The 12,796-nt window shown below is 34.7% G+C and overlaps 1 protein-coding gene across 1 annotated transcript in view; it reads right to left on the reverse strand.

The window, feature by feature from the left end:
* The window catches only part of ADAMTS6 (ADAM metallopeptidase with thrombospondin type 1 motif 6), a 290,745-nt gene that overhangs the window by 93,907 nt on the left and 184,042 nt on the right, over window positions 1-12,796 (reverse strand). Inside the window, exon 11 of the mRNA XM_027041049.2 lies at window positions 10,103-10,210. Coding sequence (XP_026896850.1) covers window positions 10,103-10,210 — 108 coding nt within the window. The remainder of the gene's footprint in view (window positions 1-10,102; window positions 10,211-12,796) is intronic.

A 12,796-nucleotide genomic window follows, 5' to 3' on the forward strand; every position in this document is an offset into this window, starting at 1 on the left:
TTCTTACCTGGTCTCTGTGGCTCTACTTTTTTTGTACCTATAATCAACCCATTCTCTAGTAAGCACTTCAAGAGAGCTCTTTTCAAAACGTTATCATATCATGTCACTTTTTGCTTAAACAATTGCACTAGTTTCCTGCCTCCCTTAACTCTGGTCAGAAGTGGCCTTTGTGACTCCTGCCTCCTTCTCCAGTCTTATTCTCTCTTGCACAGATTGGTTCAGACCACTGCAATCTTTTATTTTCCTCAATATACTAAGTTTGTTCCCTCTTTTGGGCACTTGCATGTGCTGGTCCTTCTGGGAATATTCTTCTCCTAATTACTTATGTTGCTGTCTTCTCATCATTTGGTCTCAAGGTCAAGCGTCCTTTCATCAGAGAGGTCTTTCCTTGACCACTTTTATTCTGAAGATGGGGTACCTTCCCACCCTCTTTCACCCTCCCCTCCTCCAACTCCAGACTGTAATAAAGATTACAGCCTCCTGTTTTAGTTCCCTCTTACCACTTAACACATTTTAAATTACTCTCTATTTTTCAAATTACTTCTTTAATATTTTTCCCTTCTCATTAGTATGTAAAACCAGGAGATGCACATGTGGCTATTTATTTATTTAAAAAAATATGAGCATTGTATAATACTCATTTTAGGTAATTCATCCATGCCTTTTTTTTCTTTTTTCATCTATGCTTTGAAGGGGAAAGTTCAGCAACATATCTAAGCCCACAAGACCAAGTTATTTGAGCAAAATATATCCTGAGAGGCAGGATAGCATGATGGTTGAGGACTGAGACCTGAATAAGAACTGAGATACTAAGTAAGTAATTTCATTTGTCTGCACCTGAGCTTTTTCATAAATAAAAAGGTAAATAATAATAAAGCCTATAGCATGGCAGATTAAATAAAGATAATGTGAAGAACCTGGTACATGGGGTGTAGAAAGTATCTGATACATGGAAAGAGTTCTGTAAATGCTAGTAACCACTGGGCAAGTTGCTTAATTTCTCTGGATCTCCATTTTCTTATCTGTAAAATGCGAACAATAACACCATCTATCTAGTAGGGCACATAAAGTGAGTAGAGTAATGGTTAATTCATATCAAACCTTCAATATGCTAAATTAGCTAATATTACTGTTAAAATGAAGTGCTCACATGTAGGAACGAGGTTTTTGCAACTTGCAGAGATCTAAATGTGGTGTGAATGGCACTCATAACCTTCCGAAATCCTAGAGAAAGCTAAGTTCCTGCCCTGATGATGATACTAAATTCTTGGAAGGCCACACAAATCTTCCACAATGCAGAAAGAAATCAATAGGCACACTTTGGAAGATTTGTTTCTCTCCATAGATGTACATTTATCTCTTCCAAAGTTGATGGCTCTGAACATTTTTTAAAAATTTGTTGAGGGGTGCCTGAGTGGCTCAGTTGGTTGACTGACTGGCTTTGGCTCAGGTCATGATCTCACGGTTCATGGGTTTGAGCCCGCGTCAGGCTCTGTACTGACAGCATGGAGCCTGGAAGCTGCTTCTATTCTGTATCTCCCTCTTTCTCTGCCTCTCCTCTGCTTATGCTCTCTCACTCTTTTTTTCTCTCCAAAATAAATAAACATTAAAAAAATTAAAATAAATTTGCTTTATAAAAATTTGTTGAATTTTTAATATTCTTTATTTGAAAACATTATTTGAACTAAAGAGACAAAAACAAAAACAGTTGACCCATATCTCCCACCCCTGACCCCTACCTCTGGCAAACACCAAACTATTCTCTGTATCTATGAGCCTGTTTTTAAAGAAATATACACATATATTAAATATATATTGTTATATAGCAATAAATATACTATTTAAATTTAATTAAAATTTAAATTTCAGTTCCTCAGACCCACTAGCCACATTTCTAGGGCTCCATAGTCACATATGGCTAGTGGCTACTATGTTGGACAGAGCAGATATAGAGCATTTCTATCATCATAGAATATTCCATTAGAAATGCTGAATGTCTAGAACAGTGCCTAGCATGTAGTAGTCATACAATAAAAATTTATTGAATAAATACATTAGTTAAATTATAGAATTCTTTGTCCTATTCTGGACCACATGTCCAGATCCTTACTACACGTAAGTAAGGGAACTAGAGATACTGGCAGATAAAAAAAATGTCAATTTCATCTTTCTTTCTATGATAATTGCACTCAGTCTATTTTTAGTAGTTGTAACAACATAAAGGAATCATTGAGAGAAGTGCTGGGTAATTAATTTTCATTTGTCCATAAAAAAATTAGGCAAGAGAGAGAAAAATCTGATTGGCTAGAAGGCAGAACATTCTGACCCTAAGTCTAATAAATATTAAAGTAGGACATTAAGAAAAATGGTTAGTTTTGGGCAATGGGAATTGCTACGAAGAAAAAAAAAATCATAGGTCCAAAACGGTGAACCAGAGGTAGTGGCTGATAATACAGTACCAACTCTGGGAGAAGGGCAACTAAAAATAATGTACACTTGAGAGACAGAAAATATTTCAGTTGCCAGTGTACAGCATGCTTAATTGATTTTGAAGACCAACCATTTGTATAATGATATACCAATTGTGTTAGGCCTTCACCTATACAAAATTCACAATTTGGGCCAAATAATCTCTAGTTTTGCATTTTTGTTATTACAAGTAGCTGTGTATAATGATAATAATAATAGTAATAATAACAATAAGTATGTATGTATATATGTATGTAAGTATTTTGAGAGTGAGAAAGAGACAGCAGGGGAGAGGGGCAGAGGGAGAGAGAGAATGAATCTTAAGCAGGCTCCACACTCAGTGTGAAGCCCAATGTGGGGCTCAATCCCATGACCTTGGAATCATGACCTAAGCCAAAATAGAGAGTCGGATGGACACTCAACTGACTGAGCCACCCAGGCACCCCCTGTAATAATATTTATGCCTGAATTTATTTTTCTATGAGAATAACTAGCAATGTATTATTGATTTTCCCCCATGGAAAAATTCCAAATCTTAAAATTTACCTATTTTTCAAGTTGGAAGTTTAGCATTATTGATATCAAATAATACTCAAATTTTACTGTGCATTTATTTTATATAATCACAGAGCTACATCTAAAGCTCAGAGGGACTTTGAAATTGATGTGTAAGCACTTCAGTTTTTTCATATGAGGAAGCTAGAACCTTAAGGAGGCTGACTTGCCCATGGTCACTTACGGGCAGATAAGAAATTATCTGTTCAAAAATATACAAAAATCAGTGGGAAAAAAACCCAACTGTTGGTATAGGATTACATATTTGAAGTATATTATAGTATTAAAGAATATTGGACTATCTTTACTTCATATAATACAAAAAAACTACAGATAAGCACTCTCAGCTGCAGGTGTACAAACCCATGTTATTTTTCAGAACTCTTTGAGCATTCTTATAAATTAGTTTTAAAAACTTTATTTTTTGTATTTTTCAGAGGAGTGAGAAATTGTGAATGCTACAAGAATACCGAAAAATGTAGGTTCCAAAGTATTTAATAATACTGTTATTCATATTTCCTGGATGTTCACAAAATATAGGACATGGAGAGAAGTCACATAAAGTCTCTTGTTTTCCTTTTAAAACTTATTCTTATGGTAAAAGACAAACACAATATTCAGTTTGTTGGACGCTCCTCAGTTCTCACCATTAATTAATACCTACAGAGCCACAGTATTTCATAAGTGGCTTACTAGAACCTTTACTGCATAAATTCATGTTATTGAATTGTATCTATTCCATGGAGTTATAATAGACAATTGTATCAGAAAGTTAAATAACAAATATTAATGGCTAAAAAATGAAGAACTCAAAATAGCAATATAAGTATCAGTCATTTAGTAGTTGACAAGAGACTAGTGTCTAGCTTAATAACTAGTTAACAACTTAATTAGTTAACAAGTTAACAACTACAGTCTGTGTGCAGTCTGTGTTACAAATCTGAGTTCTTACTCTAGTAATATATTTGGTGCAAAGCAAGTCATTTGTTTCTTCAGATTCCCTAACTACAAAATGGGGACTAATTTTTTGAAATTTCAAAATCCAATGTGGTTTGGATTAGGACAACTTTAGAAATTAGTTCTATGCAGATATGCCCTCAAAGAAATTATAAATCTACCAAAGGATTTGGTTGATTTTGATCTCTGGCAAATGGTCTTTTGAGTTATGTTTAGTTCAATATAGGACTTTTCAGTGATGTTTACTTACAGTAAAGGATCTCTTTGGAATTCTTGCTATTTCTCTGCTCCAGCAGTAGTAAATATCTTGATGTAGTATATAATTTTAGAGAAGGTGCTTATGTAACTTAATAATAAATGCTTTATGAAAACTATGGAACTTCATGTAGATCAAGTTATTTGAGCTAATTTTCCAGCTTATTACATTAATATGTACTAAAATTTTAATGTGTGTAACTCATAAGTAATATAATTAGATTACACAAAATAAAGCAATTTGAAGTATATATAAATCCTATAAGCACAAAAAGCTGAGAATTTTGAGTGTTGTATTTTCTACTTTTCTTCTTCTTTGTTTTTTTTTTTTTAATCTGAAGATGCTAAACCTGTAAAGCCTCTATTTCTACAGGCATATGATTTTACTTCATTTCTTAAACTACAGATGTTAAATATTCAGATGGAGACTAGATCTTTATTCTCAAAGGTTATATCCAATCTAGTGATTTTGGACTATTCTAAATTATCAGTTGTGTTCCTTCAGCCTAAATTTTCTAGATAAATTAGGTAAATTTGGCCTTCTTTTTGCTAATTCAGGTGTGTAAAACCAGATTCGGAAAGGTGATGGAGTGAAACTATCACATTTCAAGAATAAAATATCATATTGCTCATTTTTGTTTTTTACATTCCTTCTAAATAAAATGAATATGTTATTAAAACTATCTAGAAAGACAATCATTCCAGTGAGGCTTTAAAGGTTTTATTAAGAAACACTTAACCATCCTTAAATAACATTTTTTGATATTAGACCACTAAATTTCATGATCTACATCAGGGAATTATGTTCAAACAAGATATACTACAAATCAAACAATCTAAACGAGAATTTGTCAGCATTCAACGAAGGAAAATTTCAAGATGCGTATATACAGTATTTAAAAATATATATACATATATATTTTTTAATAAGAACCACTTTAGAATGTGATTATGGTAGATCTTGTACCATAGCCAACACTTTGGTCCAGCCAGCATCTGGAATGACAGACCCCTAAGGAAATCCTAAGATTCTGAAGGAAGTGATATTGGTGACTCAATATGGAACATTCTTCCCAAGTCAGAAAAGTTGAGAATTGGAGCATAGCACTATTAAAAGCCTTATCTTTCCACTGTGCAGGTGTGGGAATGTAAAAGCTTTTTTTCAGCCCAAATTCTAAATCAGAACTTGTCATCCCATACTATTTAAATTTCTAGAGCAATTGAAAGGACTATTCTTTTTTCACTTCCTATGTTTATAGTTTGGGACCCAGTCAAAACATATTATATTCTACTCTAAGTGAATTAAGATCTAGTGCTACAAATGTCCTATTACATATCTAGTGCTTTAAAGGGGCATATAATAATCTTATTCTAATCCAGCCCTCTGTTTCTCATGCAAAGATAATAGGAATCATTTTCATGTATTCATAAGCCTAAATGCTGGGATATATCTCTAATTGGTCTTTCAGAATCAATAAATGAATCTTTTGGCTATAAGCCAAGTTTTTGAAACCTTTTTGGTCACCATCAGAGTTTGCAAAGATTGAGTTTTGGTTTTCCTAATATCCTGTTCAGTAACAATGCCAACTCTACTATCAAAGTTTTTAGAGTCTAAATCTTTATTATTTTATCATGCATGGCATTCCTCCGATTCCTGTCCAAAGGGCTATTGTTGATGCCATGCATAAGGAAATTTCTTTTGCCTGAAAGTTATATTGATTGATTTATAGGAGTGTGACCCATGGACACACAGTACCAGGGCACCGTCTGGGCTCATCAGATTTCCTCCTTTGGTTAATGCTACTGTCCCTGAGTACATCCATTCAGACCATATGGTTCTTATTCAATACTTGAATGGCTTATTCAGGCAAACATCCAATGGCTGTAATAGCGATGTCAGACCCCCCAGGACTCACGCAAAGATCAGTTTTTAATTTTTTGGCCATATTTCTTACTCCATCTGCTAAATGTGCATGGAACAGTTCCCATACTTACATGGAACATTTGTGGAACTGCGCCCCCGGGCAGGGATCCCGTATCTTTTGCAGCCAGAATTTGACGAGATCATTGTGGATCCAGTACTGGATATGTCTATGCTATCACTTGAGCAGTATTTTTCCCCTCCCCCAAACTTTTTTTTTCTTTTAAGAAAAAAAGGATTTATTCAAAAAACTATGAGCAGCTTTGGTTTTATCCTGCTGGCTAGACAGGGTGTAGGTTTTTTTCTTGTTCCTTCTGAAGAGAGTAGTTTTAAAATTCAGAGTTGAGATCAGAGGTCAGTCATGGGTATTCCATTCATATTTCTCAGACACTCAAACTCATGCTTATACTCTCTGATGCTCATTAGTGCCAGTTAAGACAGTGTGGTGAAGGGGCGCCTGGGTGGCTCAGTTGGTTAAGCATCCGACTTTGGCTCAGGTCATGATCTCGCGGTCCGCGAGTTCAAGCCCCGCGTCAGGCTCTGTGCTGACAGCTCAGAGCCTGGATCCTGTTTCAGATTCTGTGTCTCCCTCTCTCTCTGACCCTCCCCCGTTCATGCTGTCTCTCCCTGTCTCAAAAATAAATAAACGTTAAAAAAAAGATTTAAAAAAAGACAGTGTGGTGAAGAATTTTCTGCCCACCATCATCTAAGGTTGGAAAATGATGAAATGAATGATGATGCTCTAGTAATATACACTAGCACCTTTCCTCTGAAGAAGCCCACTAAAAGCTTACTGAGATATTATCTTATTCCATCCTCACAAGATCTCTACGAAATGTGGAAATAGATTTCTCTCATTTTAAAGTGGTGAATGGGGCGCCCGGTTGGCTCAGTCAGTTAAGCGTCCGACTTCAGCTCAGGCCATGATATGATGATTCATGAGTTTAACCCCGTGTCATGCTCTGTGCACTGATCACATGGACCCTGATTGGGATTCTCTCGTTCCCTCTCTCCCTGCCCCTCCTCTGCTCACACTCTGTCTCTCTAAAAATAATAAATAAATAAATAAATAAATAAATAAATAAATAAATAAAGTGGAGTTTCATTATTTTACCAGTTATAACACAGTTGTATATTCTTATCTCAGTGTTCTGCCCACAGTTCTTTCTTATTGTAATTCTTGAGATAACATATTGTTACAGGTAGATAAGTGAAAAATCCACTTAGTATTAAAGGGTAAAATATATTCTTACCACTGATCTCAAGCTCAGTGACTCAGTTTATTCCTGTGACAATAAAAAAATTTTTTTTCTCTGCAAAATTCCCCATCTGAAGGTAAACTAAAATCGGAGGCAGTCTAGAGGGACAAAATTTTCAATTTTCGAATCAGAAAGACCTCGGCCAGGGGTGCCTGACTGGCTTAGTCAGAGGAGCATGTGACTCTTCGTCGAGTTTCAACCCACATTGGGTGTAGAGATTACTTAAATAAATAAAACTTAAAAAAAAGAAAGAAAGAAAGAAAGAAAGAAAGAAAGAAAGAAAGAAAGAAAGAAAGAAAGAAAGAAAAAAAAAGACCTGGTATGGAGGCTCAGCTTTGCTATTAAATTGCTGTGTAATCTTAGGCTCTCATGTCTGAACTTTCCTCATCTGTAAATGGAGCTAAAACAGTACCCACCTCATAGGATTTTTTGCCAATATTAAACAGAACAAATAAGTATCTGGCACAGTGTAAATACTTTAAAAGTATTCATTACTATCATCATTACCATCATTATTGGTAATGCCAACTATATGTTAATGCCACACAAAGTTGACCAGACTGATTGAAATTTCCACTTTAACTGTTCACTAGCTTTTTACATGGTTGTTTTGGGTCAAATTTCTGATTTCTGGTTTAATTTCCAAATAGATATAGGCTTTAGAGAAAAAATTGCATTTGGCAACAGTAAACATGCTTCCCCTTTATGGAAAAAACAGTAACTGAAATCAACAGTAAAAATTCATAAATAAATAACTGGCAAGTACAGTTAGCAAAAAAAATAAATAAATAAAACATAAACAATGTCTCAGTTCCCTTTTCTAGTTCTTTGTATTTTTTTCACTTAATTAAACATGTAGGTTGATCTAGTTCTTTGAAAGCCTCTTCATAAATTCACTGTTAATGATTGAGATAGTTTGAGGGTCTTCTCATAGCGCTCTGTGCTTTTTCTTTCTATGAGTCTGCCTATGTATTTGTTCTTTTTATTCATTCATCTAAGATTTGTTAGGGCCATTCTAAAGCTATTGATCTTCCATGTCTCTGAAAGAATGGCTAATGTTTGTTTTGTAGATTCATTTTAGATGGTGAAATCCAACATATTGACTATATGAAACTATGATGTTGTGAATATGAATGATCTCTTGGTACACAGACTTTGCTACACTTACAAAGTTCTTAAACAGTTTTTCATGGAGCCCAAGGCATCCTGTTGAGGCATGTCATGAGGTATGCAAGGAGTTCTTTTAGCAAGAATATTTCTTCATAAATTCACTGTTAATGATTGAGATAGTTTAAATGTGTCTACCATATAAAATATAGTGGGATTGAGCTGTGTGTTCTCAGATAGCCACTATTCATGGTTTCCTTACTTGAAGTGATTATACAATTCATCGAATGCTTGTAGCAGGACTCTGAGATGTTTAAAAGAATGAATTCTTTATGCTTGGGATTAAAAAATAAAGTAAAATAAAAAGAGCCATCAGGCTTAGTGATGTGGCCCATGGACTATATCACAAGATTAATAATTAATCAATGGCAATAAAGAGAGAGATTCTCACTGTAAATTCCCCCCCTTACTATTTTGCATTTCTTCTAAGTCCAGACTCATGTAAATTGCTACTTGTCATTGACAAGAGCTGCTGACTCCAAAATAAACCTAGACTGTTGTTTCAAGAACGCAGTTCTTACTATTTTCTATTACTTCAGTGAAAAAAAAAAGAAAGAATTTTTGGTAGTGTGTGAAGGTCCCTGTATTTTTATTGGCTACTTACAAAGCCTCAAAAAATGATCCTTAATCCTTTAAAAATGACCCTATCAATTCATACATTTAGCACAATTTACCAACATTTCCAAACTCAGCATGGAAAAGCCATCAACATGGCACTAGGTCACGGGTCCTGAATGAAGCCGTCAGCAAGGATTAATAAAACTGTGACAGCTGCCCAACAGCTTTCATTCTTTTTATTTAAACATCAGATGGCAAACTGAAATTCAGTGTAATCTTTGTTGAAAGTACCCCAACATGGAAGAATTCAGAACTGAGAACAGAAGACAGTCGTGGTTATTGTAAATTCAGTATGTAGCAATAAATTCTAGAATTCACATATATAGCAACTCCTAAACAATTTCAGAAATAGTATAAACTATTCTCATCTGTTTGAACAATTCTTAGCAGTGATATTTTTTGAAAACTAGATGATGAAATTAAAATTATTTAGCTACAATTTCTATGCACAGAAAAAATGCTTAATTATTCCTGTAATACCAGCTCTTTCTCTCATATTGTAATTTAAAATCAACTCTAGTTTGACTCTAGTTATAAAATCTACTTCTGGATCACATAATTTTCCTGGGAATTATTTATCAGAAAGAAACCTAGACTTATATGACTAAAGAGACTGTATTATATGACTATAAGATTGTTGTTGGATATTCTGTACAAATATATATGTATACACACAGAAAAGTGTAACTGAGCCAGAAAATAAACAAGCACGGTAATTTGCTGAACACTGTAAGTGTGCAGATACCAGTATGTGTCAATTAACTCCTTAGGCTAGGTATTTACTATTTTCTCAAATACATGTTAAATTAGTATGCATAATTTCCTAGTGGTTCAATACGAACACCAGAAATTGATCAGTTTAGTCTATTTGTCAAAGAGCTAATAAATCATTTCAGCTTACCCCCTTTTCAATATTCCCAGTTTGACAGAGTGTTCCTTCAGCTGCAGGAATACTGTTGGTGACACAGCGGTTGCTTTTGCTGAGACACCACAGCTCTCTACACACTTCCTGGGAAAGAAGGCAAAAGCAAGTTGATCAGAAGTAGAGACTAAAATCATGTTTGCTTCTTCCATAAAATATATCTATGTACACTCAGCATTACTTTAAAAAGACATCCCAGGTGTTTTTCTGCTGTTGAAGCATAAGGGATGAAGATTTTGAAGGCGGCTCTTATGGAAGATATTACCCATTTTGCAGAGTCATTTAAACATTTTTCTTTATAATCTTATTTTAGTGGACATGCAGAATTTTCAGTAATAAACTGGGGTGTCTGGATGGCTCAGTTGGTAGAGCATGTGACTCTTGATCTCAGGGTTGCAGGTTTGAGCCCCACTTTTGGTGTAGATACTGCTTAAAGAGAAAATCTTTTTTAAAAATTCTTAAAAAAAAAAAGAAATTTCACTACTATAGAAGAGTAGGGAGAAGGGATAAAAATGTAGAAAGGATATATGTTTATTGCTCTCAAAAATATACACTAGCAAAACTTACCAATTATTAATAAAGTGTTACCAGGTAGATGCCTTCCTTGACCTATCAAAGAATTCAAATAAAGACTATTTTATTTTATTTTTTTTAATGTTTATTTATTTTGAGTGAGAAAGAGTGGGGGCAGGGGGCAGAGAGAGAGGGTGGGAGAGAATCCCAAGTAGGTTCTGCCCTGTCAACACAGAGCCTGACGTGGGGATCAATCTCACTAACCCCAACATCATGACTTGAGCAGAAATCAAGAGTTGGACGCTTAACAGACTAAGCCACCCAGGCACCCCAAATAAAGACCATTTTAAAAAGAAAGAAAGAGACCCTGGGCATGGGCAGGGTGTAGTTTCTAATCTAGCAATATTATTTGCAGCTCATCAGTGTAGCTCACCTGCATGAAAGGGAAATGTTGTTTTGAACAAATGCTGCTATTTATGTGTTATTTTCATAAGTGACATATTTCAGATGTTGTTCAGAGCTGTCTTGTCTTCTTTATTATGATTTCTTATTCTACCTTAGCATGGGAGAATTACAAAACTTATTCTAATATTGGCAATATATATAAAATACTTAATTTTGTTCATACTATAGTGATCTGTCAATGTTCGTTTTATTTTATTTATTATGTTTATTTATTTTTGAGAGAAGGAGAGAGAGCGTGAGCAAGGGAGAGGCAGAGAGAAAGGGAGACGGGATTCAAAGCAGGCTCTATGCTGCTCTATGCTACGTCAGCATAGAGCCTGACGTGCGGCTCAAACTCATGAGACATGAGATCATGACCTGAGCTGAAGTCGGATGCTTAACAAAGACTGAGCCACCCAGGCATCCCAGTCTGTTAAATCTTACTTAAAGTAACCTGGCCAACATATATCTGGGTGAACTGTTTTAACTAACAGGAAAAACAAAAACAAAAACCCTACTTTGAAGAAAGTGTTCATAATTTTCAGTTTCTTTTTATGTATCATTAAAGCTAGCACCATTACCGATATTACAAGTGTTTAGGGACACCTGGGTGGCTCAGTTGGTTAAGCACCTGACTCTTGATTTCAGCTCAGTTATAATCTCAAGATTCATGAGATTGAGCCCCGCCTTGGGCTCTGTGATGACAGCTCGGAGCCTGCTTGGGGGTTCTCTCTCATCTGCCCCTCCCCTGCTCACATTCATGCTCTCTCTCCACAAAATAAATAAATACACATTTAAAATAAAATGTGATTGAGTTAAACTAGGACTATTTAGGATAATATATATATGTAATAAAAATATATTAATCTGGAGTGCAAAGATAAATTTATGCATAACATTCCCTTTAATGCTATTACTCCCCAACTGCTCTTTTAACTCTCAAACATAAAACTTATGTCACATAAACACAATTCAGAAATAAAGCAGTAACATATTTAATTCGCTGGTTCACCATTCCTACAAGGAGAAATGCCCCAGAGCATATAGCATATTGAAGCGACCTCTTTGGGCTCCTTTTTGCAGTGCTCCTTCCCACCAGGCACAAAAGGAGACATACAATTTCCATTAGACTTTTAAAATGCTTTTGAATAAATCTAATCTATACCTACTTTACTGACTTTATTCATCTACTCCAATGTCTACTTTATTTATCTACTTAAATTTTACTTTATTTATCTACTTTAAACTCTATTTGGAGAACTACTGAACTAGAAGAGAGTTGAAACATTAAAAAAAGAAAAACAGCAGGTACTGTGGATCATTATATAAAAATAATTTTCCTGTTCTTACAATTCAATGTATTACAAATTCTACTTTCTTTCAAACCTTCAGTTCCGATTTAATGAGAAGGTCATTTATACTATTTTGGTATTCCTTTTCTATACAAGACAGTTTCCTAATATATGTTCTTAATTATATTATTTTAGTTTAATATTAGAAAAGCAGTAGAACTAACATTTTAGGGTTTTAAAATACTGTCCCATGCATCAAAAATAACCATATTCAAAGAAAAATGCGTTCACAAAAACAGAGAAGCATTGCTAGAAAAATGTATTAAGATTACAAAAAGGGACACCTGGGTGGCTCAGTCAGTGAAGTATCTGACTTCAGCTCAGGTCATGATCTCATAGTGAGTTCAAGCCACTGCTGTCAGCA

Source organism: Acinonyx jubatus, chromosome A1 (assembly GCF_027475565.1).
Source record: "Acinonyx jubatus isolate Ajub_Pintada_27869175 chromosome A1, VMU_Ajub_asm_v1.0, whole genome shotgun sequence".
Classification (NCBI taxonomy): Eukaryota; Metazoa; Chordata; class Mammalia; order Carnivora; family Felidae; genus Acinonyx; species Acinonyx jubatus.